The sequence below is a fragment of the Eleutherodactylus coqui genome, chromosome 8, assembly GCF_035609145.1.
Source record: "Eleutherodactylus coqui strain aEleCoq1 chromosome 8, aEleCoq1.hap1, whole genome shotgun sequence".
NCBI lineage: Eukaryota > Metazoa > Chordata > Amphibia > Anura > Eleutherodactylidae > Eleutherodactylus > Eleutherodactylus coqui.
The window spans coordinates 174,533,973-174,560,145 of NC_089844.1; the positions used below are offsets into that span (position 1 = coordinate 174,533,973).

General features: G+C 44.9%; 1 protein-coding gene across 1 annotated transcript; it reads left to right on the forward strand.

Annotated features, from left to right (window-relative positions):
- The first annotated feature begins 1,708 nt into the window (after positions 1–1,708).
- On the forward strand, positions 1,709–25,948 carry LOC136577215 (serine protease 27-like). The gene is made up of 5 exons (XM_066577018.1): positions 1,709–1,775; positions 16,162–16,354; positions 16,738–17,009; positions 18,957–19,111; positions 25,630–25,948. Exons 1-5 carry the CDS (start codon positions 1,733–1,735, stop codon positions 25,906–25,908), a joined length of 942 nt encoding a protein of 313 aa, XP_066433115.1. The 5' UTR covers positions 1,709–1,732; the 3' UTR covers positions 25,909–25,948.
- The last annotated feature ends 225 nt before the right edge of the window (positions 25,949–26,173 follow it).

A 26,173-nucleotide genomic window follows, 5' to 3' on the forward strand; every position in this document is an offset into this window, starting at 1 on the left:
AGTATTGGGAAAAGTTTTAGGCAGGTGTGAAAAAAATGCTGCAAAGTAAGAATGGTTTTCGTAGGAGAATTATTTTACCTGGTGCCATCCTCTTCCCAGTTCGGCTGCTGATCCACCTGTTCCTAGGGCCCCATCTTCATACATCCAAGATGGCTGCAGCCATTTTTAGACTACTTAATGCACATTGAGCAGTGGTGGTAGTCTAAAATATAACACACTGCTCTGATAGGCCAGTGCTGTTAACGTGTGCAGTACTGGCCAATCAGGAAGCTGTCAAGGGTATATGGTCTGGGTACGGGAAGTCCCAGAACTGCCCACAACCCCTGTCCCTACCTACTTGCCCCCCTGGGCTAAATCCTAGGGCGATAACTGGGCGACAGTCCCTAGGCTCTCTAGGGAAGCGGGGCAGGGAGTCAGACCACAAACAACCACGTAAACAAACAACACAGGGGCAGGTCAGACAATCCGGGTCGGCAACAGGAAAGTACGCAGTAGCAAGGGTCAGGCAAAAGACAAAGCTGGGTCCAGAAAGCAGAGAGTCAAAATGGGTGTCAATACAAGAAAATGCGGGTGCAGCTGGAAGACCTAAATACACTGGCATCACAGGGAAAAACTGAGCAGATTACATGCTGTCAGAACTCCCGCCCCAGCAGCTGATTGTAGCGGAGAGCCTGACAGCAGCAGGACCAAATCAAGGACGCCGGAAGGAACAGCCGCCAACGCTTGCAGAAGCAGAGCACGCTAGTCAGGGTGTCATGGCAACAAGGACGTGGCGCAGGGCGGCACCCGACGCTTCTCCAGCGACCCGGTCACGCAGGCGCCGCTCCCTGCACATGGGAACACGCGCCCGGAGCCGGCATCTGGGACCCCAGCTAGGGAAGGTGACAAGGACCGTAACTCCCCTGCACAGCACCCCAGCAGCCCGGGTGACAGGGCCAGCGGTGCGGGCATGGAGCCCCAGAGAGCCGCCAGTCTTGACAAAAGCAGCATGCAATGACTACTCTGACACAGTGTGCCATGTTGAAAGAATGAAGAGAGGCCCTAGGAACAGGAGAATAGTGGCCGAACTAGGAAGAAGATGGCAGAAGGTAATATACCCACCCACCACAAAATTTGTCCCAGGAGCAGAGGCTTCACTTTAAGACACAGATCTCTCAATAACATGTTTAAGAGCGATTTTGCACTGAGAGACATTTATGAAATGCCCTAAAACTGTGAGCATTAAAGGCTGAAGGACCTCAACCAGCCATGAGAAGATATGGAGTCCTTATTTATAGTCACCCTCCACCCCTTCACTAAAACGAAATGAGTGATACCGAATTAAGCAAGAGGAGGGACCCCTACCCATCAGAGGTGAGCCCCCTACCCATCATGCATCAGAGGAAAGTGCTATTAAAAGTTAATAACAGCATTTAATACTCTGCCCAGGACGAATCATGGTTGGACATGCAGATTTTGCTTCCTATATTAACATTTTTAATATCTTGTTGGAGTTATTAATTCACCCAAGGGAATAAAAGTAGGTGTGAAAGATTCAAGTCATAAAAATGCCAACTGCAAAGTACACAATTATGGCGATAAAAACAGGAAAAAATCAAATAAGTTAACTTATTAATAAGTTAACTACTAAAGTTTTAGTGCCTGAGGACACCTCCTGTATCTGACGAGCTGCTAGGAGTCAACCGCTCACATTCCAGGTAGAGACAGTGAAGTGATCATCAGCTGGGAAGACATGAAGAAGAAGCTGCTCTACGTGCTGGTAGTGCTAAGTGTCGGTAAGGGATTCTTAATATATCATATCTGCAGGTAGCAAATATGGCATTATCTATGAGATACTGTATATCACCAATATTATGTAGGGTATTCCAGGAAGGAAAATCTCACATGAGATATAACTAAGGAAACCAGAGGTCAATGGACCCTAAGACTAATGGCTGGAAGCATTTTACATATACGCTAATGGTCAAACCAATCCCTCACCTAGAAGTTCTCGGAGTGGAATGAAACTTTCTATGTGTGATTGTAACATTGATATAAATGATTACAATATCAGAGCAAAAGCATCATTTATTGTGGAAAACTGACCCCTTGTAGGGACGCTCTAGTACCCTGTTGTACCGCCTCTAGCTTGGATACAAGATGTGATACCGGCAGGCATGGAGGCTCTAGTACCCTGTTGTACCGCCTCTAGCTTGGATATAAGATGTGATACGGACAGACATGGAGGCTCTAGTACCCTGTTGTACCACCTCTACCTTGGTTACAAGATGTGATATAGGTGGGCATGGAGGTTCTAGTACCCTGTTGTACCGTTTCTAGCTTGGATACAAGATGTGATACAGGCAGGCATGGAGGCTCTAGTACCCTGTACCCTAGCTCTACCTTGGATACATGATGTGATATGGGCAGGCATGGAGGCTCCAGTACCCTGTTGGGCCACCTCTAGCTTGGATTCAAGATGTGATATGGGCGGCATGGAGGCTCAAGTATTGGACTGTGTCTAGTTTCGATACACGGTGTGATACAGGCGGGCAAGGAGGCATACAGGTTCTGTATGGTATCCTGCAGCTTATAACTCCACAGGTCTCCAGCCACAAACACGGTCGTCATCAGTGCTTAAACTAAGCCTAGATTCATCGCTGAAGACAACCACTCTGTAGCGTCCAGTTTTATCATTCATGACATCACTACACATGAAAGTGACTGTGGGTATCAAAGCTAGTACATGTAAAGAGTGCCGTGAGACAAAATGTTCTTCAGCCAAGTGCCTGCAAATGGTTCCGACAGACACAGCGGCCTATCTCTGGTGCCCACTGTCTCTGGATGGCGGACAATGAAACAGTTGGAGCTGCTCATGCTTGTCGGATGATCAGATGATTCTTTCTACTGGTGGTCTGTCAAGGGCATCCTAAGCCAGGTAGTTCTTTTCCCAATTCTCAATCCCTGGAGTTGAAGACCCTAGCTTGGGATATCATTTTATGCATCAGAGGAATATAAATAGCCTTATAAGTCTCCTCACTCACCTTCTGGGTGCTCTCCTAAAGGAGTCATGTTACCCTTCTCGTACCCACATCACAGGCCTCTCACCAACCAAACCAGAATCCTACTGCATACTGATGAGGGGCAAAGAACCCGAAACAGCTGTCTGTGTATGGATTCTGGCTTGGATCTCAATTTATCAATGATTGTCCTACAGACCTGTATAAAAGGTCAGACATTGATTTGCTGCAATGCAATAGGTGGTGTTGCTGAGGTATGGTTCCTTTGTCCTTATTTGCAGTCGAGGTTTTAATTCACAAAATACTGATGACGAATACGCCCATGTGAAGAAGCCCTTAGTCTTTATGTCATCTAACCCCAAGGCACATTCATTCATTTATGCAATTTCTTTACCTAGGACAGGAATAACTTCTGTTGATTGGACCTCATTTAACTCTTACATACTTTCTTCAGATTGCACCTCAGCTGATTCAGGGACCTGTTCTTCAGGGTTAAAAAAGACGAACGTGACTTTGTCATGTTTTGCGGCCGCGAAAATTCAGCAGAGAAAATATAGCACTTGCCCTATCTTTTTCGCATGTAGATTTTCTACGTGTGAGAAAGATAGGACATGACCAATCTGCGGTGCGCTGGCGCCAGAAAAATGTGGAGGGGCTATGAGGTGGTAGCAAAATGGCTGCAGTGACTCCATGGTTCTACCTCACACAAGTGACGCAGCGGCAACCGAAAGAAAAAATATCTAAGTTTGGCAGTTTTTGGAGCTACCCGCGAGGTCGGGCAGTGTGTGGTGGTAATAATTGTCAAGTTTTTGACACCAGGCAAAATAATAAGAAAAAATGGTAAAAATAAAATAATATTGGGAATGGTCCTTTCCCCTAGAGTGCGGTGTGGTACACTTCAGTGCTGGTGTAATGGTGGTGAGAAGGGAACTCCAAAAGACAGGATGACCAGATAAACATAAGAACAATTTATTTTCTGTAGAGGTCTTCAATAAATAATTTCATATGTTGGACATTTCTGGATGGCTGATTTTACGCACCACAAAATCGCCTATCTGAATAAATGCATTGGAATCCACTGCTTCAGATGGTCGCGATAAAACACTCATGTGAATAAAGCCTAACTGACACTCTCTCTAACAGGATTCACAAAGCCAACCCGTGCGGTGAGGTAATCCTCCAATCACTGGCTTACACTTGTCCTCACTGCTCTGACAGCAAATCTGGTATAAAAGTGGTTGTCAGGCAAATTAGGTTGGTTGCCAAGCTCGCTTGAACAACTTTAAAGTCATATACACCCCTCTAACAAAAGTACCCACATATCTTTTTTAGTGCCCAGCTCTGGGCCACTACAAATCTTCACGCTTTTGTTTTTCAAACTCGCATGTCCTCCAGTAGTAATTGGGGTAAATATTACTACTGGTGCCGAAATAGGGGACACGATTACTACTGAAGCTACTGTGGAGGTCACTATGACTACTGGGGCTAATATGGGAGACACTATTACTACAGAGGCCACTGTGGGGGACACTATTACTACTGGGGCCGATATAGGGGACACTGTTACTACTGAAGCCACTGTCGGGGTCTCTATTACTACTGGGGCCGATATAGAGGACTCGATTACTACTGAGGCCACCGTGGGGATCAATATGACTACTGGGGCTAATATGGGAGACACTATTACTACAGAGGCCACTGTGGGGGTCTCTATTACTACTGAGGCCACTATGGGAGACACTATTGTTACAGAGGCCACTGTGGGGGAGACTATTACTACTGAGGCCACTGTGGGGGACACTATTACTACTGAGGCCACTGTGGGAGACACTATTACTACTGGAGCCATATAGGGGACACTATTACCACTAAAGTCACTGTGGGGGTTACTATTCCTACTGGGGCCAATATAGGGGACACTATTACTACTAGGGCTACTGTGGGGGTCACTATTACTACTGGGTCTGATATAGGGGACGCTATTATTACCGAGGCCACTGTGGGGGTCAATATTACCACTGAAGTCACTGTGGGGGTCACTATTACTACTGCAGCCATTCTGCAAATAGCAGCATACTTCAAGCTGACTCAGGGTATGTTTGCATGTAGCGGAAATGCTACAGAATGTCTGCAGCAGAAATTTCTGTGGCAAATTACACAGCATTTCCGCATCCAAAAGGCAGTCAAAATCCACAGCTGATTTCATACTGTGCAGCACTCCCCTCACCTCCTCTGAAGGCTTTCCACTGTCAGCGCTCCCCAGAAGTGTTTGGAGAAGGTGAGGTGGAGCGCCGGATGTTATGAAATCAGCTGCAGGTACGCACCAATGGTACTCCAGTACTCCAGCTAGGAAAAAAAACACAGAGCATTTCTCCCTGACTATTTTGAAACAGCCCTGTCGTTTTTATATCGACGGAGGTAATATCATACATCGTGATAAGCCCCGCCCCCTGATGTGTTGGCACTTTGCGATAAATAAGTGGGTTTTGGGTTGCAGTTTAGTCACCCAATCTCTAAAAGATTCACCATCACTGCCTTAGTGTCTTCCAACTTTCTTTTGCAATCCTTCAGCTGTTCTTGTATCTCATGCAATTTCTGCCTTCAAGACTTTTTTGGTTTTCATTTCTTCTCCTTGCTGTTGGAACACATTGGGGGTTTTCCAGTTCTAGACCTTACTTTTCAGCATCCTGCCATTCCGTGCACAATCATTTGTTGCATTTTTCTAACTCAGCCTTTTCTCCGAGGGCTTACTCCATGTGTAGTCTTGCTTGGAGCTACTCATTACGCTCCCTTTCCGGTTCCTCTACAGCTGGGGCATATTTCTGTCTAAGCTCCTGGGATACGTGTACTTCCCCTAAACCCCTGTTTTGTTTTTCTGCCTTGCTACGAGCCGCTCTCACCAATTCCAGGTCTCCCTGTATTCCACCTTTCTGTGATTCAAGCTCATGAATTTTCCTGAGAATCACATTTTTTTGTGCAGACTCTTCCTCTACCCTTCAAGGGTCGCATAAATCTCTTCAACATCTTGCTTGCACTGAGCAGTTCGCTCTTTTAGTAATAATCTGTGATCAGATTCAGTATTGGCTAATCTTGTCTCTTGGCCTATCCTGCAACTAGATGCAATCTGACAGCTTCCTCCTTCACCTGCTTCTGATAGCTTTCAGTTGCAGCTTGACATGCTTCTCCTGCAAACATTTTGGTCTTAAAAAGAATATCCATGTTAGCTCGCATCTGGATAAGTTCCTCTTGAACTCTACACAGCTGTTCACCTTCCTCTTCACTTTGAACATTATGGTCTTCACTGACTCTACCTTCTGTCTTCAGAGAAGCAGTCTTATTTTTCTTTTTCTTCTTCTTCATATTTTCTTATCTGTAGACACAGTGGACATTCCCCTCACCAGCAATTCAGGTGTCCTGCAGACATGGCGTTAGCCCCTTTGACTTCAGAGTTTCTAAGCTGGACAAGTGGCCAAAGCTTGTACAACATGCTGTAGAGGTGTTTGCCTGCCCCGCTGCCAGTGTGCTGTCAGAATGGATGTTCAGCACAGTTGGGGGTGTGATAACTTACAGATGCATCTTCACAGACAATGTGGATCACCTGACATTTATAAAAATGAACCCGATGTGGATTTCACCTGACCTCTGCACCCCATGGCAGATTCTACTGATTAGTTAGCACACTGGCATTTTTTACTCATGTATGGCTGAGCATAGATTTATATGCTGCTGTTGCTGATCGTTATGCTGTTGCTCTACTTCCACTATTTCCACCCAAATGAAAAATTTGTCACTATGTAAATGTGGAGCTGCAGGTCTCATGTTCCCATGAGGAGCATGCGCTGCCCTTAAGGTGCTGTTGCTGGTGGTGGTTTTGGAACTGCTGCTGCTCTCCTTCTCCAGCTCTCCAGTTTTTCCTTGGAGAAGGTCCATGCTTGAGTGTTGTGCTGAACTCGCAAAATGTTTCCTTATAAAATTTATGACATTTTTTTTAAAACAAGCAGCACACCTGCTGCCTTGCTTGGCACAATTTGTAATCTAGTGGAGCCTACGTGGGCCTTCCTTTGTTTTCAGTGACACCCCTGTGCAGCAATTGATCCCCACACCACTATTCACTATTTTGACCAATTTTGGGGAGGAGTACAGTGTTCCCCAGATGTATGTCTGTGTTCTCATGCAATTTGGTGGCTTTTGGCTGCATTGGGGACCTTCTGGATGGCAAATTAGTGAACCCGATTTTTACTCCCATTGACTTTATTGGGAATCGGAATCGACCGTTCCAGTTCACAATATTTTTCCTGAAATCCGCCTGATCTCGACATCAATCGATTATTTCACTAATTGCTCATCACTGCTTATGACCAACAAGCACCAACAGTCACCACCATCCAGTGTCAAACTGGAGTTTATTGAGTTCACCAGAGTATATGATCCTGAAGCCTATTATGGGGTCAGTGCAGCATCCGAGAAGCGGGCCACGGCCTAGGAGACAGCGTTGTAGAGTTTGGCATTGTCACAGTGGCTGTAACATCTTCCACCCAGAGGGTAACCAGTGATACGTCCAAGGGCCGAGGGCAGGTTAATAAATGGGAACCCAATAATGGATTACCTGAGTCCTTTGTGTCACTTGTGATGACACCGTTTCTTCTGCAGTGGGGGATTCCTAGATGGCGGAGTAAACCCTCTGTCGTACAGCTTCCGTGGAGGAATTCCTAGTTGGCGGGGTAAATCCACACACGCGGATAATTTTTAAGATACAGCCTCCGGAAACGGTTGTTTTACTAGAACATTGGTTAACAGAATTCTTCACAACTAGCAGCAGTTTGACCGCAACTTGACAAGTGATGTGACAGGGAGAACTCACAGGGTGACAGGAGAAACCACAAGCACTGTGGTAGGTAACGGCCTGGCCCGGTACCACACCTTCTTCTCTCCCTCAGTCTCTACCAGTCCACACTCATGGACAGAAACATGCTGCAGAACCTCTGGGAGTAGTAGTCCTCCATAGTCATTAGGCCATCCTCTCAGCCTCCTCCATTCTGTACCACACAGGTTGAAGGTACCTGTGTGGACATTCTGAAGACTTACATGCCTCTCTCTCGTAGGTCCAGAACAGAACTCACTTACACACAGCTTGCATTAACATGTATCAAGCACAGTCAGGTGACGGACAAAAAGATACATAACCCAGACAGTCATCTCACATACCACACAGTTAACTCTTTCAGTGCTGCAGGTTATGCAATACACATCATTCTTGAAACATGAAAAACACTGATAAGACCATAGACAACTGCATACACTCTTCTATGGTGGGGCCCCATTGTTCTCGGCCACTACATCAGATCCAGGACCTGCTGATGTAGTATCTACTGGTGGGGCAGGCCAACCCTGTCACCATCCATGAATCCTCCTCCCTACTGGGTATTGGGTACTACTATGGCACTTTTATTTAAAAGAAAAGACATTGTATTTAGTACATTATGTCATCTCTGATTTTTTCAAAAAATCTAACCTCCTTCAACGGAAGGTATATGTACCTATTGTACAGGTAGAACTTTCAGTCGCAGCCACTCCTTTATCGTAACTACAAGAGAGACTGGATGGGAGAGCATTTTCTGAGGGATTTAATCTTCATGGTGGGTCAATTTGAGCAGCCAGTTGTACCCTAGAAGTGTCATCTGAGATCTGGGTCCCACAAGTCATACTTTTATAACATATGGAATTGTGAAGTCATAAAAGTTGATACTGAAGAGAGTCCTCTGTCTGTATGACCTATTCTAGAACATGGACATCTTAAAGGTACAGTATATCCCTCATTCAGGACTCCCATCTCTGAGCCACTATGTAAGAGTAGCTTCCATTGTGGTCTACCTGGCACATCTATACATTACACAGATGGCTATTTATTGAGGAACCATTGTGTAATGCTCCATGTCTAATGTTTTGCATCCTTGAATGATCTCAGCTGATTGCCACAGCAGACAATCCCTTTAAGACTCAGCTGTAACCAAAGGACAAAAAACCATCAGTAGCTCCATGTGGCATTTGCGGTTCAAGAATGAGAAGATGTAGACTACCAGATTCTGTTTAATGTATTCTGCCAGCGATGTCCATGTGAGAGAGCTCCGATGAGTGAGGACAAATGTAGTGTCCCAGAACACCATACTGGTCCCTCTTTGTCCATAATTCATACATGCTTTGTCTTATATGGATGCACTGTGCAAAGCTGTCATGTCATTTTCTATATGTGTGTTGCACAGCTGCAGCATCTGAAGGGTTAAGGCCTCCTTCCCACGAACGGATTTACGCCGCGTAAATTCGCGGCAAAAATCCGCTGCGTTGCACCCTGCTATTAGGTTCTATTGAACCTAATAGCACAATGCTCACGATGCGTAATTCCACCGCGGAATTACGCACCGCGATTTCTCCCGTCCTCACCCGCAGCATGCTCTATTTTCTGCGGGTGAGGACGGGCTGTACGCGCTGACGGCTTCCATTGCAGTCAATGGAAGCCGTCCGTTCACGCTATCTCCCGCTGTAACCAGCGGGAGATAGCGTGAAAAAACGCTTTCCCGCCCACCGCCGCGCGTCATATGACGCCATATGACGCGGCCGGCCGCGTCACGTGACGCGGCCGGCCATGCACGTGACACGGCCGGTGACGCGGCGGCGGTGGGCGGTGACGGGCGGTGACGCGGCGGCGGTGGGCGGGGAAGCGATTTCACGCTATCTCCCGCAGGTAAGTATAGGGGCTCTGGGGGGCGCCGTGACGGGCTTCACAGCGTAATATTACGCGGCGGACCCCGTCACGCTCGTGGGAAGGAGGCCTAACTCCCATATAATCATTGCCTGCCAGCTCTGTCTGCTGAATGTATCTATTCTTACTGTGTCATGTGGTAAAAGTGAGGTTATAAAAGTGAGAGTGGGAATGGGACTTCTTCAATCTGTGTTAGGGTTAGGTCTTCCATCTTGCCTGCTACAGAATGCTAACACAGAGCCGCATGGAAGCACCTTTAGCTTCCATGTTGCTGAAGATGGAGGAAGAAGAGCGACTACCCATAGCGCCTGGATAGTGGATGTGAGAGGAGTGAGTCCCTTCCAAAGAGAGAGCGCATTACCCCCAGTTTACTAAAACAGGTACCTATTCACAACATATGGGTTTTTTCTATGCGGCCGTCTGCCATTAGGATCCCCGCACAGAGGTACTTAATTGTGACACCCACATGGATGTTGTGCGGGGTGCATATAGGCTAAGCCGTTTTCTTGAGTGATTTTGTCTGCCAGAGTGTTTGTGGAGTTACCCCTACCCCTTTTCTTGCTCCGGAGTGCTCCCAATTCCAGGACCAGCTACATATAAATAACGTGCACTATAGGGCCGTATTGTTCCTGTGTATCCTCCATAAGTCTGTGCTCTAGCCTGTAACTGCTACAAGTGAGTGATACCTGTAGTACCTGTTGTTCAAAGTTTTTTCAAGTAAAGTTATACCGGGCCCTAACCATTCCTGAGCACCCGAGGTACTGTACACAAGTCTCTGTGTTTATTGCTCCGCCGCATTGATTAACAGTGTGTGGGAACAGTGGCGTCACGAGTGATATCTACTACAACCCCCCTCATCCCCTTTATAGGCACTCCCAGCCAAAGGAGTGTCAAAGCTTGGACGGCAATCTACACTGGCCTTGGCAGCGTGTCATCCCTCCAAGACAAGAGCATGGCCACCATGACATGTCAACACTTCACCCTCCCAGCCCTTAACGTTAGCCAGGTGTCCAGGGTCACCCCTCTGGGGTGTTGCACAAAGTCTGTACAAGCAATTGTAGATAGGTGAATTCCATATCTATGCACGTACCCTTGCGGTGAGATCGGGGGAGTTGTGCAGGTGTCATGGCAGCCGGGGGCCTTCTGAAAGGCCCCAGGGCTGCCTTAGCAGACTGCCTATCAAGCCATCCCCGTGGGGTGGCTTGATAGACTGCCTGTCAAAAAACAGTATGATGTAATGCTATAGCATTACGCCATACTGCAGGAGCGATCAAACCATCGCTGGTTGTAGTCCTCTAGGAGGACTAAAAGAAAGTGTAAAAATAATATCAATAAAGTTTTAGAAGTATTAAAAAAAAAAAGTAATAAAAGAATAATTAAAAAAAAACCTTTTGCCATATTTGCAATAAAAAAATCAAAATAATAAACCAAAAATATGTGTTTGGTATCGCTGCGTCTGTAAAAGTCCGATCTATCAAACTAATGTATTATTTACCCCGCACGGTGAACGTGGTCTGAAAAAAAAAATAAAGAACGCCCGAAATGCACTTTTTTGGTCACCCTATCTCCGAGAAAAAATGTAATAAAAAGTGATCAAAAAGTCAATTGTATGCGAAAATGGTACCAACGGAAACAACAGGACATACCGCACAAAATGAGCCCTCACACAACTATGGCGACAGAAAAATAAAAAAGTTATTGTGCACAGAAAATGGAGACAGAAACTAATTTTAAAAAATTAAATATCTTAAAAAAAAAATACAAGTAGTACAGCAAAAAAAAAAACTATATAAGTTTGGTATCGCAGTAATCGTACTGAGCCATAAAATAAAGTCATCAGGTCATTTTTGTTGCAGTTTGTGCGCCGTAGAAACAGGACGCACCGAAAGATGGTGGAATGTCGTTTTTTTTCCCATTTCTCTCCGCTCCGAATTTTTAAAAAGTTTTTCAGTACATTATATGGTACTTTAAATAGCACCATTGAAAAATACAACTCGTCCTGCAAAAAACAAGCCCTGATACAGCGACATCGATGGATAAATAAAGGAGCTACGGTTTTTTAAAAGGGAGGAGGAAAAAATGAAAATGGAAAAAAGCAAAAAAGCTCCGTCACCAAGGGGTTAAGACATTTATTTCACTGTGCCTGAGTGGTGAAGTCCATAGAGTCAAAGGTCTGCCAGTTCAATCCCCGCATGGTTCAGGTTGCTGGTTCAAGGTTGACTCATTCTTCCGAGGTCGGTAAAATGACTACCCAGCTTGTTGGAGGGGTAATAAATAAATTACCTGAAAGTGCTGCGTAATAAGTTGGCGCTATACAAATAACAAGATTTATTGTATGTAGAAAGGCATTAGGATAATTTACAGCAATAGGTCATCATAAAACAAATAACAATGGCTACTAGATGGCAGCAAAGCACAAGGATATGGGCAATGCATATGAGCAACATACCTCATTAGAGCTGTGACAGCACTGGCTTATAGCTGACAAGTTTATGATGTTCATTGACTTGACTCACTCCCTGGAGACCAGGCTTTGTGCAGGTTTGTGTCCATTGTCTTCTTTTGTCTTTACATGTTTTTTAGTGGCATTATTATCTTTAGATCCAGTTTTTAAATATTGAGACAATAGAGTTTTCTTCAGCGCTTCCCTATATCCACTGTTCTTTAGCTAATACCCTGTTTCCCTGAAAATAAGACATACCCTGAAAATAAGACATAGCATGAATTTCCAGAATTTTTGAGGATGCAAAATGATTTTTCAGGCTTTTTGAGGATGCGTGAAATATAAGCCCCACTCCAAAACTAAGCCCAGCTAACAGTTAATTAAAAAAGTCAATTTAAATAGTCTCCAGGCAGCTATACATGTAAAAGAGTTAAACCTTTTTGAACAAAAATTAATATAAGACACTGTCTTATTTTCGGGGAAACATGGTAGTAACTTCTACACCTTTTGTGTCTTCCCCGACACTGCAATCCTTCCCAGTGCATGTTGTTCTATCAGTTGTATAATAAAGCACTCTACTTCAGCCTGGTTCCAACAAGGGGGTCTCACGCTGTGGTCCTTCTGTTGCCTGTGACACTGTGGCAGTGGTGGCAGGTGACACGGGAACCAGAGTATGATGTGGACACCAGGCTTACATATTGTATGAAGTTATTATCAAAATGGTGGATAACCTGAATAAGGATATGTGCAACTCTTACATGTGCAGAATATTATAACAAAATCACAAAATTCAGCAATACACCTCAGTTCTAAAACCTAGCAGTAGCGATAACCTGCACACAGTCCAAGAGTAATGCAAATGTGCAATATTTGTCTGCAACTGGTGGATGAATATGTATTTCCTTGCCATTGGCTCAAGCTCATGTATTTAGAACTGTCAGGCCTGCGCCTCTATCCATGTGCACACATCAGTTTTTTCTGAGGGCCCACCTCACTTACGTATCTCCATTGTGTTTGGTACCGTAGGGTAGGTAAAATGTTTTTGGATGTCTGTTGGGGATACCTCAATGCACAGAGCCGCAGGACAATGAGGACTTTGTAGCAGTCTCTCTAGCTGTCGTCCCTTCAGCCAGTTCTGATGCATTATGGGGCTGCGCTTCTCAGTTACAGGCTCCCTCCTTTCTTGTGCTACTGTCCCGCTCTAGCAGGCATAGAATCTCCAGGACATGTCTCACAAGGCTCCCTCAACCAACTCCACACTCCTCTTGCATCTCTCCCTCCCTACAATGCTGTATCTCAAGGCTGAGTCTCACTGGGATCGCTCTCCATCTTGTCGCCCCCTCACCTTGTGTCTAGTTCTTACAGTTCCCACCTGAGTACACGGAACCTCTGCACCTCTCTATCATCCTATCAGAAATGATCCATACCACATAACCAAGTGGGCGGAAAGTGAAAGCTCTTACGCCGAAGGTCTGGATGAAAAGGATGTCACCTCTCTGGACAGCCCATTTAAGACTGGTGTTTCACACAACTGTCGTTCGTTGGAATAAAAAATGGCAAATATATATAAAAGGTCGCACCTTGTAATACATTTGGTGCAACTTGGACTGTCATAAGGACGCAAAATTAAATCTACGCCTGCTATAGCAGTATTAAGATGTTCATTTTAACAATCTAATTGTGATATAGAGATATTGATTAAGTATGCCCCAACTAGCCATATCAATTTGTCATTCAGGGCCCTGGAAAAGCTGAGTGGACTCAATATTAATTCCCCCTTTCCTCCCTCGCATCTGCCCAGGTCTTTTGATGTACGAGAGGCCACTAACATAGTAACATAGTATATTAGGCTGAAGGGAGATAACATACATCTAGTTCAGCCTGTTTCCAACCCCCTTGTTGATCCAGAGGAAGGCAAAAAAAAAAAAACAATAAGGCAGAAGCCAATTAGCCCTTTAGGGGGAAAAATTCCTTCCTGACTCCATAACAGCAGTCAGAATAGTCTCTGAATCAGTGTTTGAAAGTTCCTACCTGACTTCAAGACCCGGATCTATTTAATCTCTATATCCTGTAATATTATAGCATTCTAGAAAGACATCTAGTCCCCTCTTAAACTCCTCTATGGATTTTGCCATCACCACGTCCTCAGGCAGAGAGTTCCACCATCTCACTGCTCTTACAGTAAAGAATCCTTTTCTGTGTTGGTGATAAAACCTGCTTTCCTCTAGACGTAGCAGATGCCCTCTTGTTACCGTTGCAGTCCTGGGTATAAACAGATCCTGGGAGAGATCCTTGTATCGTCCCCTCATGTACTTATACATAGTTATTTGGTTGCCCCTTAGGGACTCCCACACACTTGCGTTTTTTGTTAACGCGATTGTCAATGGGACTTTCTAATGTTAAAATTGCAACGCAATTGCGTTTTTGGTGTGTTGCATTTTTAACATTAGAAAGGCCCTATGAGAATCACGTTAACAAAAAACGCAAATTCAAGTGTGTCGGAGCCCTTAGTCGTCTTTTTCCAGGGTGAATAATCCCAATTTTGCTAACCTCTTTGGGTATTCCAGTCCCTTAATTCCATTTATTAGTTTAGTTGCCCTTCTTTGAACCCCCTCCAGCACTGTAACATCTCTTCTGAGCACCGGTGACCAGAATTGTACGCAGTATTCCATGTGAGGCCTGACAAGTGCCTTATATAGTGGGAGGATAATGTTCTCGTCCTTCGCCCCTATACCTCTTTTAATGCACCCCAATACTTTATTTGCTTTTGCAGCAGCTGACTGGCATTGATTGCTCCAGTTAAGTCTACAGTGCACTAGTACCCCCAGGTCTTTTTCCATATCACTTATCCCTAGCAGTACCCCATTTAGAGTATATTGGTAACATCCGTTTTTGCTGCCCATGTGCATAACCTTACATTTATCAACATTGAACTTCATTTGCCATTTTTCTGCCCAAGCCCCCGTCTTATCTAGGTCCATTTGTAGCCGTACATTGTCCTCCGTTGTATTAATTATCTTGTATAATTTTGTATCATCTGCAAATATTGATATTTTGCTGTGCAGCCCCTCTATCAGGTCGCTGATAAATGTATTGAACAGAATGGGGCCTAGTACTGAGCCCTGTAGCACCCCACTAGCAGTGGTGGCCCAATCAGAGTATGAACCGTTTATTACCACCCGCTGCTTTCTATCTCTGAGACAGTTCTTTACCCAGATACACATCTTTTTGCCCAATCTGAGCTGCCTCATTTTATATATCAGCCTATTATTCGGCACGGTGTCAAATGCTTTAGAAAAATACAGATATATGAGAACAATTTTTTCTCATTCTCATCTCACAACATTAAGACCCATCAGCTTCCCGGACTCAGGGCAACAGCTCCCTGGACTCAGTTCCATCAGCTCCCTGAACTTAGGTCCATCAGCACCCTGGACTCAGGTCCATCAGTTCCCCAGACTCAGCCCCATTTGCTTCCTGAACTCAGGTCCATCAGCTCCCTGACTCAGGTCCATCAGTTCCCCAGACTCAGCCTCCTTTGCTTCCTGAACTCAGGTCCATCATCTCCCCAGACTCAGGCCCATTTGCTCCCTGAACTCAGGTCCATCAGCTCCCCAGACTCAGGCCCATTTTCGTCCTGAACACAGGTCTACCAGCTTCCTGAACTCAGGTCCATCAGCTCCCTGACTCAGGCCCATTTGCTTCCGGAACTCAGGTACATTAGCTCCCTGGACTCGCACCCTTCACATTTTTCAGTTTTTATAACACAAGAACAAAAAAGTAAGAGAAAAAAACATGGATTCGACACATTTCTGTGGTCCAGTATGATTGTGTGTAGACAACATAGGGGAAAAAGGCAAATATCTCAAGTAAACTGAATGACCATTGTTGGGGAGTCTTCAGTGATATGACTGGATGCCTGGGCCCATGTACTACTGATGTGTATGCATATTTTTTTCCAGCCACTCTCATCCCAGCAGATGCCAGTTCTGTTTGTGGATCCCCGCAGGTTACTGAGCGCATAGTTGGTGGCACAGATGCTCTGCATGGAGAATGGCCGTGGCAAGTCAGTGTACTTTACTATAACACCCACATATGTGGAGGCTCCCTGATCACATCTCAGTGGGTACTGAGTGCTGCCCATTGCTTTACAAGGTAGGTTCACTTATCCACATCTCTGTAGATCTATCTTGTGCTCGATGGTTTATATGTGTCATCCACATCTCTGGAGACAAGTGTCCTGCTCATTGGTTTATGTATGTGCCTTGTTGTTCTCTATTTCTTTATTTGTTTAAATATACAAAACTATAACTAGATGCGAACTCCAAAAGGACTCCCCCCCCCTCCAACCCTATGACCATCCCCCGCAGAGAGAACAGAGCTACAAACATTATCGTGGCCAATCCCAATGTACTAGGAGAAGGACATTCCATGATAACTGTGTAGTTGGGTTGTGTCTCGGTCACCATCAGTACGTGGCCTGAGATGCTGTCACTGGATGTAACGTGTTCTTGTGTCTTTTCATGAATCTTATACAGTGATTCCAACATTAAAAACTATGAAATACTGCTGGGTGCCTACAAGCTCCAAGACAGAAATTCTAATGAAGTCTTGCGTGGTCTGGAGATACTTCTAATTCATCCCCAGTACTCTCCTACAGCGGACAAGTGGGACATCGCACTACTGAAGCTCTCTACTTCCGTTGACTTCACCAAGTATATCATGCCCATCTGTCTGCCCTCTTCCTCCGTTATCTTCCCCTGTGGCATGGAATGCTGGGTAACCGGCTGGGGGAATATTGCAACAGATGGTGAGGAGCACTAAATAATTCTGTAGTGTTCAGGTTAATGTTGATGAGCTGATATAGATAATGGCGATGATGGGAATGATATGAATTATGGTAGTAATGTGGATTATGGTGATGATCAGAATGATATGAATGAGTATGTGCATAAGGTTACGATGGTGGTGATGTGGATAATGATTATGATGAGAACGATGGTGATGATGGCAATAATATGGATAGTGGCGATGTGGATCATAATTATGATTGAAATGATATGATGATGGTGATGATGTAGTGATATGGATAATCCTAATGATGGTAGTGATGTGGAAAGTGGTGATGTGAACAATGACTATGGGGATGATATAACATTGTAACATGTAAGGCCGAATGAAGACAATGTCCATCTAGTTCAGCCTGTTTATCCTCCTATGTTGTTGATCCAGAGGAAGGCAAAAACCCCCAAGAGGCAGGAGCCAATTAGCCTATTTGGGGGAAAATTCCTTCCCAGCTCCCTAATGGCAGTCAGACTAATCCCTGGATCAACCTCTAATAGTTCCTACTTGCCTGTATACCCGGATTAACAATTAACCTAAGATTTATAACCTGTAATATCCTTCCTCTCCAGAAAGGCATCAAGTCCCCTTTTAAACTCCTGTGACTGGATATGGGTGATGTGCATAAGGTGATGATGTGGATAATGATTATAATGGTGATAATGGAAATAATACAGATAATGGTGATGTGGCTAATGGTGATGATAGTGGTGATGTGAATCTTGATAATGGGGATGATGTGGATGATGGGAATTATATGGATAATAGTGATAGCAGTGATGTGGATGAGGGTGCGTTCACACAAACGTATATCGGCTCGGTTTTCACGCCGAGCCGATATATGTCGTCCTCATCTGCAGGGGGAGGAAGGATGGAAGAGCCAGGAGCAGGAACTGAGCTCCCGCCCCCTCTCTGCCTCCTCTCCGCCCCTCTGCACTATTTGCAATGGGGAGAGGCGGGACGGGGGCGGCGCTAATTCGCAGCACTTAGCCCCACCCCCGTCCTGCCTCTCCCCATTACAAATAGTGCAGAGGGGCGGAGAGGAGGCAGAGAGGGGACGGGAGCTCAGTTCCTGCTCCTGGCTCTTCCAGCCTTCCCCCCCCTGCACACGAGGACGACGTATATCGGCTCGGCGTGAAAACTGAGCCGATATACGTTCGTCTGAATGCAGCCTAATGGTGATTAAAATGTTGTGCATGAGGATGGTGATGTAGAGAACGATGATGGCAATGATATGGATAATGGTGATGATGTGGTTAATGGTGGTGGTGTACATTATATGGGTGAGGGTGATAACAGTAGCAATAATGGTAGTGATATGGATAATAGTGATTTATGTGAACAATGATAATGATGGTGATAATGAAATAGATGATGATAATTATAACAATACTACTATAGTATGTAAGCACTATGACCATCCAGTTCAGCCTATTACCCCCTAATGTTGATCCAGAGGAAGGCAAAAAAAACATTGAAGTAGAAGCCAATTTTCCTCATTTAGGGGAAAAAATTCCTTCCTGCCTCCAATCTGGCAATTGGAATAATCCCCAGATCACCGGCCGTTCTGAAGTTATTGATGATAACAATGGTGAGGATGATGAGAATGATGGCTATGTTGATGGTATCACTGAGATTATTATCTACTTCATAGTTGTTCCTTTCATTCATTCTACAACACTGAAACAAAACCGTTGAGTTCTTCTCTCCTTCTTACACACTTTCCTCTACTGACCACAGAGATCCTTCTTCCAGCCGCCACTTCAGCTGTGATATCAGTAAGACATTAGTGGCGGCTCCAGTTATGGCCGAGGCTCTGAACATGGACAGAGCTTTCTCCCTTATGATATGACAAGGTTTAAAGTGTCCCTGAGAACATACTGTGATTGAGTAATGTAACTGCTCATGTTCTCAGTGAATTTGCAGAATCCGAGGACTCTTCAGAAGGTGATGGTCCAGCTGATCGACCACCAGACCTGTAACACCATGTATCACATAGACACAAGCATCGACATCTATGACAACATGATATGTGCTGGATATTCAAAAGGAGGGAAAGACTCCTGCCAGGTGAGTCCCCAAGGAAATATTCCATCCGCCATAATGTGTAGTAGTAGAAATATATACAGTAAGCATTCTATCTTACAGTTGTGTGCAAATGTTTTGGGCACCGCTGGTCAACCTTAATGCAGAGGGGCTCTAATGGGATCTCCATATGTTATGCAGAACAGAGAGGACCCAGACTGTCATCTACTTAAAGGGGAATTCCAGGAAATTTATGTATTACTTGAAGAAGAGCCAGCTGCCCTAGATGTATAGTGTCCTTCTGCAGTGTCGTAGCGTCAGTTTTACCTTGTCAATAGGCGCCAACCGCTCTCCTGGATGTGAGTGTTTTTTGACTCTTCTGCCGACCTCATGCCCACTGCAGCTACCTCCGGTCCGGTCCCTGTTGCATTGTCTCAGTGGATAGGCCCGGAATAGGAGGGCGATGTGGAGCATGCGCAGTGTGGAGTGTATTAGCAGCACCTGCGCAGGATCATTGAATCTGATGCCGTCAGTGCTTATTGAATCTATGCAGCTGCCACAGATAGTGAAGGTCACTATTCACCCGCCCGGCCGATCATTTAAATGTCCTAGGACAAATACATCAAGTTGGTTTGTGGCTCCACAGAAAAATTCCTGTTTCTGCGGTTGTCCGTCAAGCAATTGTCTCCCCCTCCCCCTTTCCCCCCACCAAAAGATTGCCATTTCAACAGATGTCGATTAAGCAGTTGTCTCTCTCTTACTTCCCCCCATAAAATTTGCCATTTCAGCTATTGTTGGTGAAGCAATTTTCTCTTTCCCCCCTGCGAAATTTCCATTCGAGCGGTTGTCGCTCAAGTACTTGTCTCACTCTCTCTCCAATATTGGCATTTCAGTGGTTGACAGTCAAGTGATTCTCTATAATATTATTTCAATATATATAGCCAGTCATCTTACGGCTACTTTGACTTCAGATACCGCTGTAGGGAATTGCTTGACTGCCAACCGCTCTACTGTTTGAGAATTACCTTTGCTGTGCCAGGAATGGAAAATATCACCTTATTCTTTATTTCCTGTGGGAATATATAGTTTTGATAGTCATGGCATTTGGACCAAATGGACCAGAGATTTAGTCTGAGCTGACGTTATAGTGATCTATATCAGGGCACCATGCAATGAAAAAAATCACAGCATGTCCAAATTTGGTCTGTTTTCAATGTGTGAGACTATGAATCTCAGTATTCATGTGCTGAGCTGCGGCTGGCCATTGCAGGGGAGACCATGGGGTTTTCAAGATGGTTGTCACGGGTGACTCTGTGATCTCTCCGGACAATGGTGGAATGTGGCCCAGCTCGGTCTCGCGCAGTGCAAAAATAGGCAAGTACAAACAGTGGTAATAGTTCTTAACAGTGTGTTACGTGACGCCAGTGCCTCTGCTCCAGCGAACGGTCACTCGTTGCAAATAACAAAGGTTAGTTTTAAACCAGAGGCATGCAGTTTATGTTTACTCACATAATCAACTTTGATTTTCCAAGAACAGGTTGCATTGACAAAACACTTCTGACAAATTTCCTTCTTTTTCAAACTCTGTTACACACACACATTTTCTAGGAGTCATTCTTTCTTCCTGTCATTTAGGTGTCCTCAGTCTGTTATCTGATAGACAATCCCTGGGGGTAAACTCCTGATACGGTTGAAAACTCACAATTTTGCCTTTATTTGCTTACTAGGTAATTCCTCCAACAGCAGGATACAAACTCTGAGCTTCTGTCCCCAGAGGGGACACATCCCACGGCAAGTGAGATAGGTCCGCGGCTCTGCTCAAGCAGAAGCATCAGAGCTCCAGCCACTCACTGACACGTCCTCCTCCACCGACTACATCTCTCAACTCTCTACTCTCGATTCCACCTCCCAATTTGGCTAACCCTCCAATCACAACACAGACACCACGTTAGAAGAGACAGACGCGCACCACAAAGCTTGTTAGCACAAACACAGACTGACCCGAATACGCAAAACAATACAACACACATGGCACGCACACCTCATCCAAAGACACCCCAATTGTGGGCCACTACACTTTTTGTGTCGGACAGCAGAGGGCTATGTGAATAAACCCTAAGAGTAGAGAGTTATATACATGCCTAGTTCCATATAGATCCACATTCATTTACTCAGTTCTATGTATAGTTACATTGTTCCATATATACAGTAGTTATACAGTTATATATAGTTCCATATGTAGTCATATAGTCCCATAGTTAAACATATAGTTACAAAATTCCATACACAAGTTTTTTAGTTCCATATTTAGTAACAACTTTATATATTTATTGATAGTTCCCTATACGTTATAGTTCCATAGATAGTTACACAGTTCCTTACATTTAGTTACATTGGTACACATATATTTGTATACACTTGGAACACTGGTGGGGGGTGTGGGGGGAGGTTGGGGAGGGTATGACTAATAATCCTTCCCAATAGGCCCTGGCACTAACACATATGGGACACTGAGACCTCCGCTGAGTGGAAGAGTAGGTGTAGCCTCCACTCCGGACAGAGCCTTTGACATAACAAGGATCTCTTACTGAGAATTACCTCTTCATTACCATGAACAGGTAACCAATTCTATATTCACATTATACAACATCAATATACTGATATAACAATAAATATCATCACAGCAACTGAGATAGATAGATAGATAGATAGATAGATAGATAGAGAGATAGGAGATATATGATAGATAGATAGATAGATAGATAGATAGATAGATAGATAGATAGATAGATAGATAGATAGATAGATAGATATGAGATAGATAGATAGATAGATAGATAGATATGAGATAGATAGATAGATAGATAGATAGATAGATAGATAGATAGATAGATAGATAGATGGATAGATGGATAGATGGATAGATGGATAGATGGATAGATAGATATGAGATAGATAGATAGATAGATAGATAGATAGTAGATAGATAGATAGATAGATAGATAGATAGATAGATAGATAGATAGATAGATAGATAGAGATATGTGCAGGGAGTCCCATGCACAATACCTCAGATGGATCTTGATGCCAGTGCCCCTGTAGCTGGTGGAAGATGCAGGATTCCTCAGAGAGAACAGGACGATCCGCTGCAGGTCAGGAGACAAGTGAGGATGATGATGACTAGAAGTTTCTTCATCCGACAATCATCAAACAGGAAGGCAGATGATGACAGCAAGCCTAACTACACGCCACTAGGTCCTTAACTCTATCTAGTCTACCAATGTGACCGGACCACTACTCCCCATATGGGCCAGCGATCACCTGATCTGTCGCTATCACTATACTGGTCCCTGTCTAATACACTGATCACACCGTGAGTAGGATATAACCAGGTATGATCAACCAGAACTGCTTAAGACATAGCGGCTACCAATGGGTCATATTTGTGGCCAACACACCAAAGATAGAAGAACTAGGACTCCAGTCCACAGGCGATCGTGCATTGTGTTACTCGCGGCGATAGTACGACCACGGGTAACGCAGTGCGTGCTTTTCATAGCGTTGCTATGGAAAGCGCAGCCTCCTGTCCACGAGCGGAGAATCATAGTGATTAGGGGCCCTAATTAGCAACACTAGATGTAGCAGAGATGGGATCACTAGCTCTGCGCAAAGAAACTGAAAGTGAATGGAAAGTAAAGTATCTGTTACTCTACTATAGTTTACAGGCATCACTAACTATATATATATATGGGGTACTAATTACTATTACTTATGGTACCTGCCAGTATGAAGCAGCTTTCTTGCCTGCAGCAGAATATCTGCCCACCTCCACTTAGATCCCCATGTGCTGCAGACTGCCTGCGGTGACCCCCCCCCCTTTGATATCAACCTTTTAACTCAATGCCTGGGGTTTTCTTATCAATGTCCAGAGGTTCAGGGTCGAACCAACTCATCCACACCAGGGGGGTGTTGGGCATTAGAAAACATTTCTAAACCTGAAAAACAGCAGTTATCCTACACACTGTTCATCAAAAACAATCCAGCCCCTAGAAGAAATTGTCAGTTTGAGGCAAACCTCGGCATGCGGTTCCATCTCAGGCAGATCTGTAATGATGAACGGTCTTGTCACCGGAGGTCCTAATAGTGGTTTCCCCTTGGCCTATAAAAGGCTCTCGGAGGCCCCTTGTGTGTAGTGACCTCTTCTTCCGCTTGTGTAGAGCTTGTTGACCACTAGACGCCTCTACGACGCAGAGAAGAGATTTCACCCCGTTACCAGAGTCTGAGAGGGGCGCATTATTGGGATGTGAGAAGCTGGATGGTCGTATTGCTGAACTCTCTGCCACCTTGGCCATTCTGACTGTTAGGAGGTGTTGGGACTAGTAGATGTGTGAGGGCACGCACACAAGGCCAACCAGTGTTAGGACGCCCCCGATAGACGACCAGTAGAGAGGATCATCTGATCGTCCGAGAGGTATTAGCTGCTCCAACTGTTTTGTTGTCCGCCATCCAAAGACATGTGGTGCTATCATTACAGGCTGCTGTGTCTGTAGGATCATTTCCAGGCACTTGGCTGAATGACATTTGGTCTCACGGCCCCCATTACAAGTACGGCCTTTGACACCACTGTCGCCTCCGTTTGCAGTGGTGTCAAGAACAATGAAACTGGACTACTATGGAGTGGAACTGGGTTGTCTTCACTGAAGAATCCACGTTTAGTTTGTAAACTGATGAAGGCTGTGTTCGTGTCTGGAGAAACAAACACACATGCCCCCTGCTGGTGTGATGGTCTGGGGGGCCATCACATATGATAGTCAGTCACCCCAAGTGACAATAACTGCTCAGCAATATGTTCAGGACATGGTGCAGCCACATGTGTTCCTCTTGTGGTAGGACTTCCAAGAGACAGCAGGATAATGCTCGGCCATACACATAAGGGGGTCACAGGAGCCCTCACAACATTGTCACACTTCTGTAACTGCCCAGTCACCAGATTCATCACCAATAGAACATGTATGGAACAATCTGGGACGACAACTTTCATAGCCTACATCTTTGCATGATCTGGAGGCTCAGTTACAGCAAATATGGAGCGATATGTATCACATCTTGTATCTAAAGTAGAGGATACCCAAAAGGATACTAGAGCCTTCATGCCCACTTGCATCACATCTTGTATCCAAGCTAGAGGCAGTACAACAGGGTACTAGAGCCTCCATGCCCACCCATATTATATCTTGTATCCAAGCTAGAGGTGGTACAACAGGGTAGTAGAGTCTCCATGCCCACCCATATCAGATCTTGTATCCAAGCTAGAGGCGGTACAACAGGGTACTAGAGTCTCCATGCTACCCTTATCACATCTTGCATCCAAGCTAGAGGCGGTATAAGAGAGTATTAGAGCCTCCATGCCTGCCAGTATCATATCTTGTATCCAAGCTAGAGGCAGTACAACATGATACTAGAGCCTCCATGCCTGCCAGTATTACATCTTGTATCCATACTATAAGCGGTACAACAAGGTAATAGAGCCTCCATAGCCGCCCATATAACATCTTGTATCCAAGCTAGAGGCGGTACAACAGGGTACTAGAGCCTCCATGCCACCCATATCATATCTTGTATCCAAGCTAGAGGCAGTACAACATGGTACTACAACCTCCCTACAAGAATGACCCTTTTTCCCTGATATTGTAATCACTTGCTCATATCAATGTTACAATCAGACAAAGAAAGTTTCATGCCATCCAGCTAGCTTTTCCCAGGGAAAAGATTGGGTTTTTACAATGAGTGTATATAGTTACATATGTATAGTTACACAGTTCCATATATTGTTACACACTGTATAGAGCTCCATAAGTCCATACATAGTGTGGGAGGATAGCTTGGTAGCATGCGGGTTTCAAGATATTCAGAGATGGAACACCAGCGGATGCAGTCCAAAAGCAGGCGCGACCTGCGTTTATTTTTATAACAGCAACATAAAAGTCCAACCTTAGCTTCAGGCAAACAAATAATAGTCCACAATCCAGCTATCAGGCCATCCCGGCCTGATCAGGTCGCACTTAGCAGGTGCAGCGCCCAGCAGGGCTTCTATCGCCAAGCCGGTCACACAGGCTGCCAGGGTCTAGCAGCCATCTTAGCTCCTCTGTGTCCATGCACCTGCTATTTATGTGCACACTAGAACTGGCTCAGCCTCAGCACCTGGGCTGATTGAGCTCATCCATACCCTGGAGTGGAGGAGGTGGAATGGACAGCCCCACTACCAACCTGCCATCCATTCCAAAAAAAACCAGGCCCGTATTTTTAAAGAATAGATCTGGAGTCCACATTGCTGGAGTCCACATTACGCTCCTGGTTTCTTACGTCTCGGAGAGCGGGACATGACCTTCCTCCAGTCCCCTTATGCATAGTACCGGAACCTAGGGGCGACGTAGCGACCGTCCACCACTACGCAGCCCAGTACCTCACAATAGTTACATAGTACCACATATACAGTAGTTGCTTAGTATGGTTGGAAAAATGTATATGTCAATTAAGTTTAATCAAGAGATGATGTCTTTCAGGGGGACTCCGGAGGACCTCTTGTGTGTAACGTCAATGGCATCTGGTACCAGCCTGGCGTTGTAAGCTTTGGAGACGGATGTGCCTTACCCAACCGTCCAGGGGTGTACACGCTGGTGACCTCCTATGAGAGCTGGATACAGTCCTACATAACAGATCTCAGCTTCCAAAATGTAACTAATATCCCTGAACCGACTACAAAATGCAGTGGAAACGTGAACATGTCCTGCTATCTGCTGACACTTCTCATTATTACAGCCTCAGTGCTCCGATATCTGTAACTTATAATGTACAGAACCAAGTAATAAAGCAATTCTCATCATTCTACTACAAGTCACGGGATTCTGTAGAAGAGTCTATGTCCCAATCTTCATTTTTGTGTCCACGTGGAATCTCTATGGACGAGTGTGATACTAGTGAGGGCTTCCCTCCATCCACCCTCAGTTTGCATCCTTCATATATTAACCATCAACAGCCTTCGTATAATACACTTTATATATGTTAAGACAGTGGAGGGCAAATCCAGTTACCCAGCATGGATCTCCA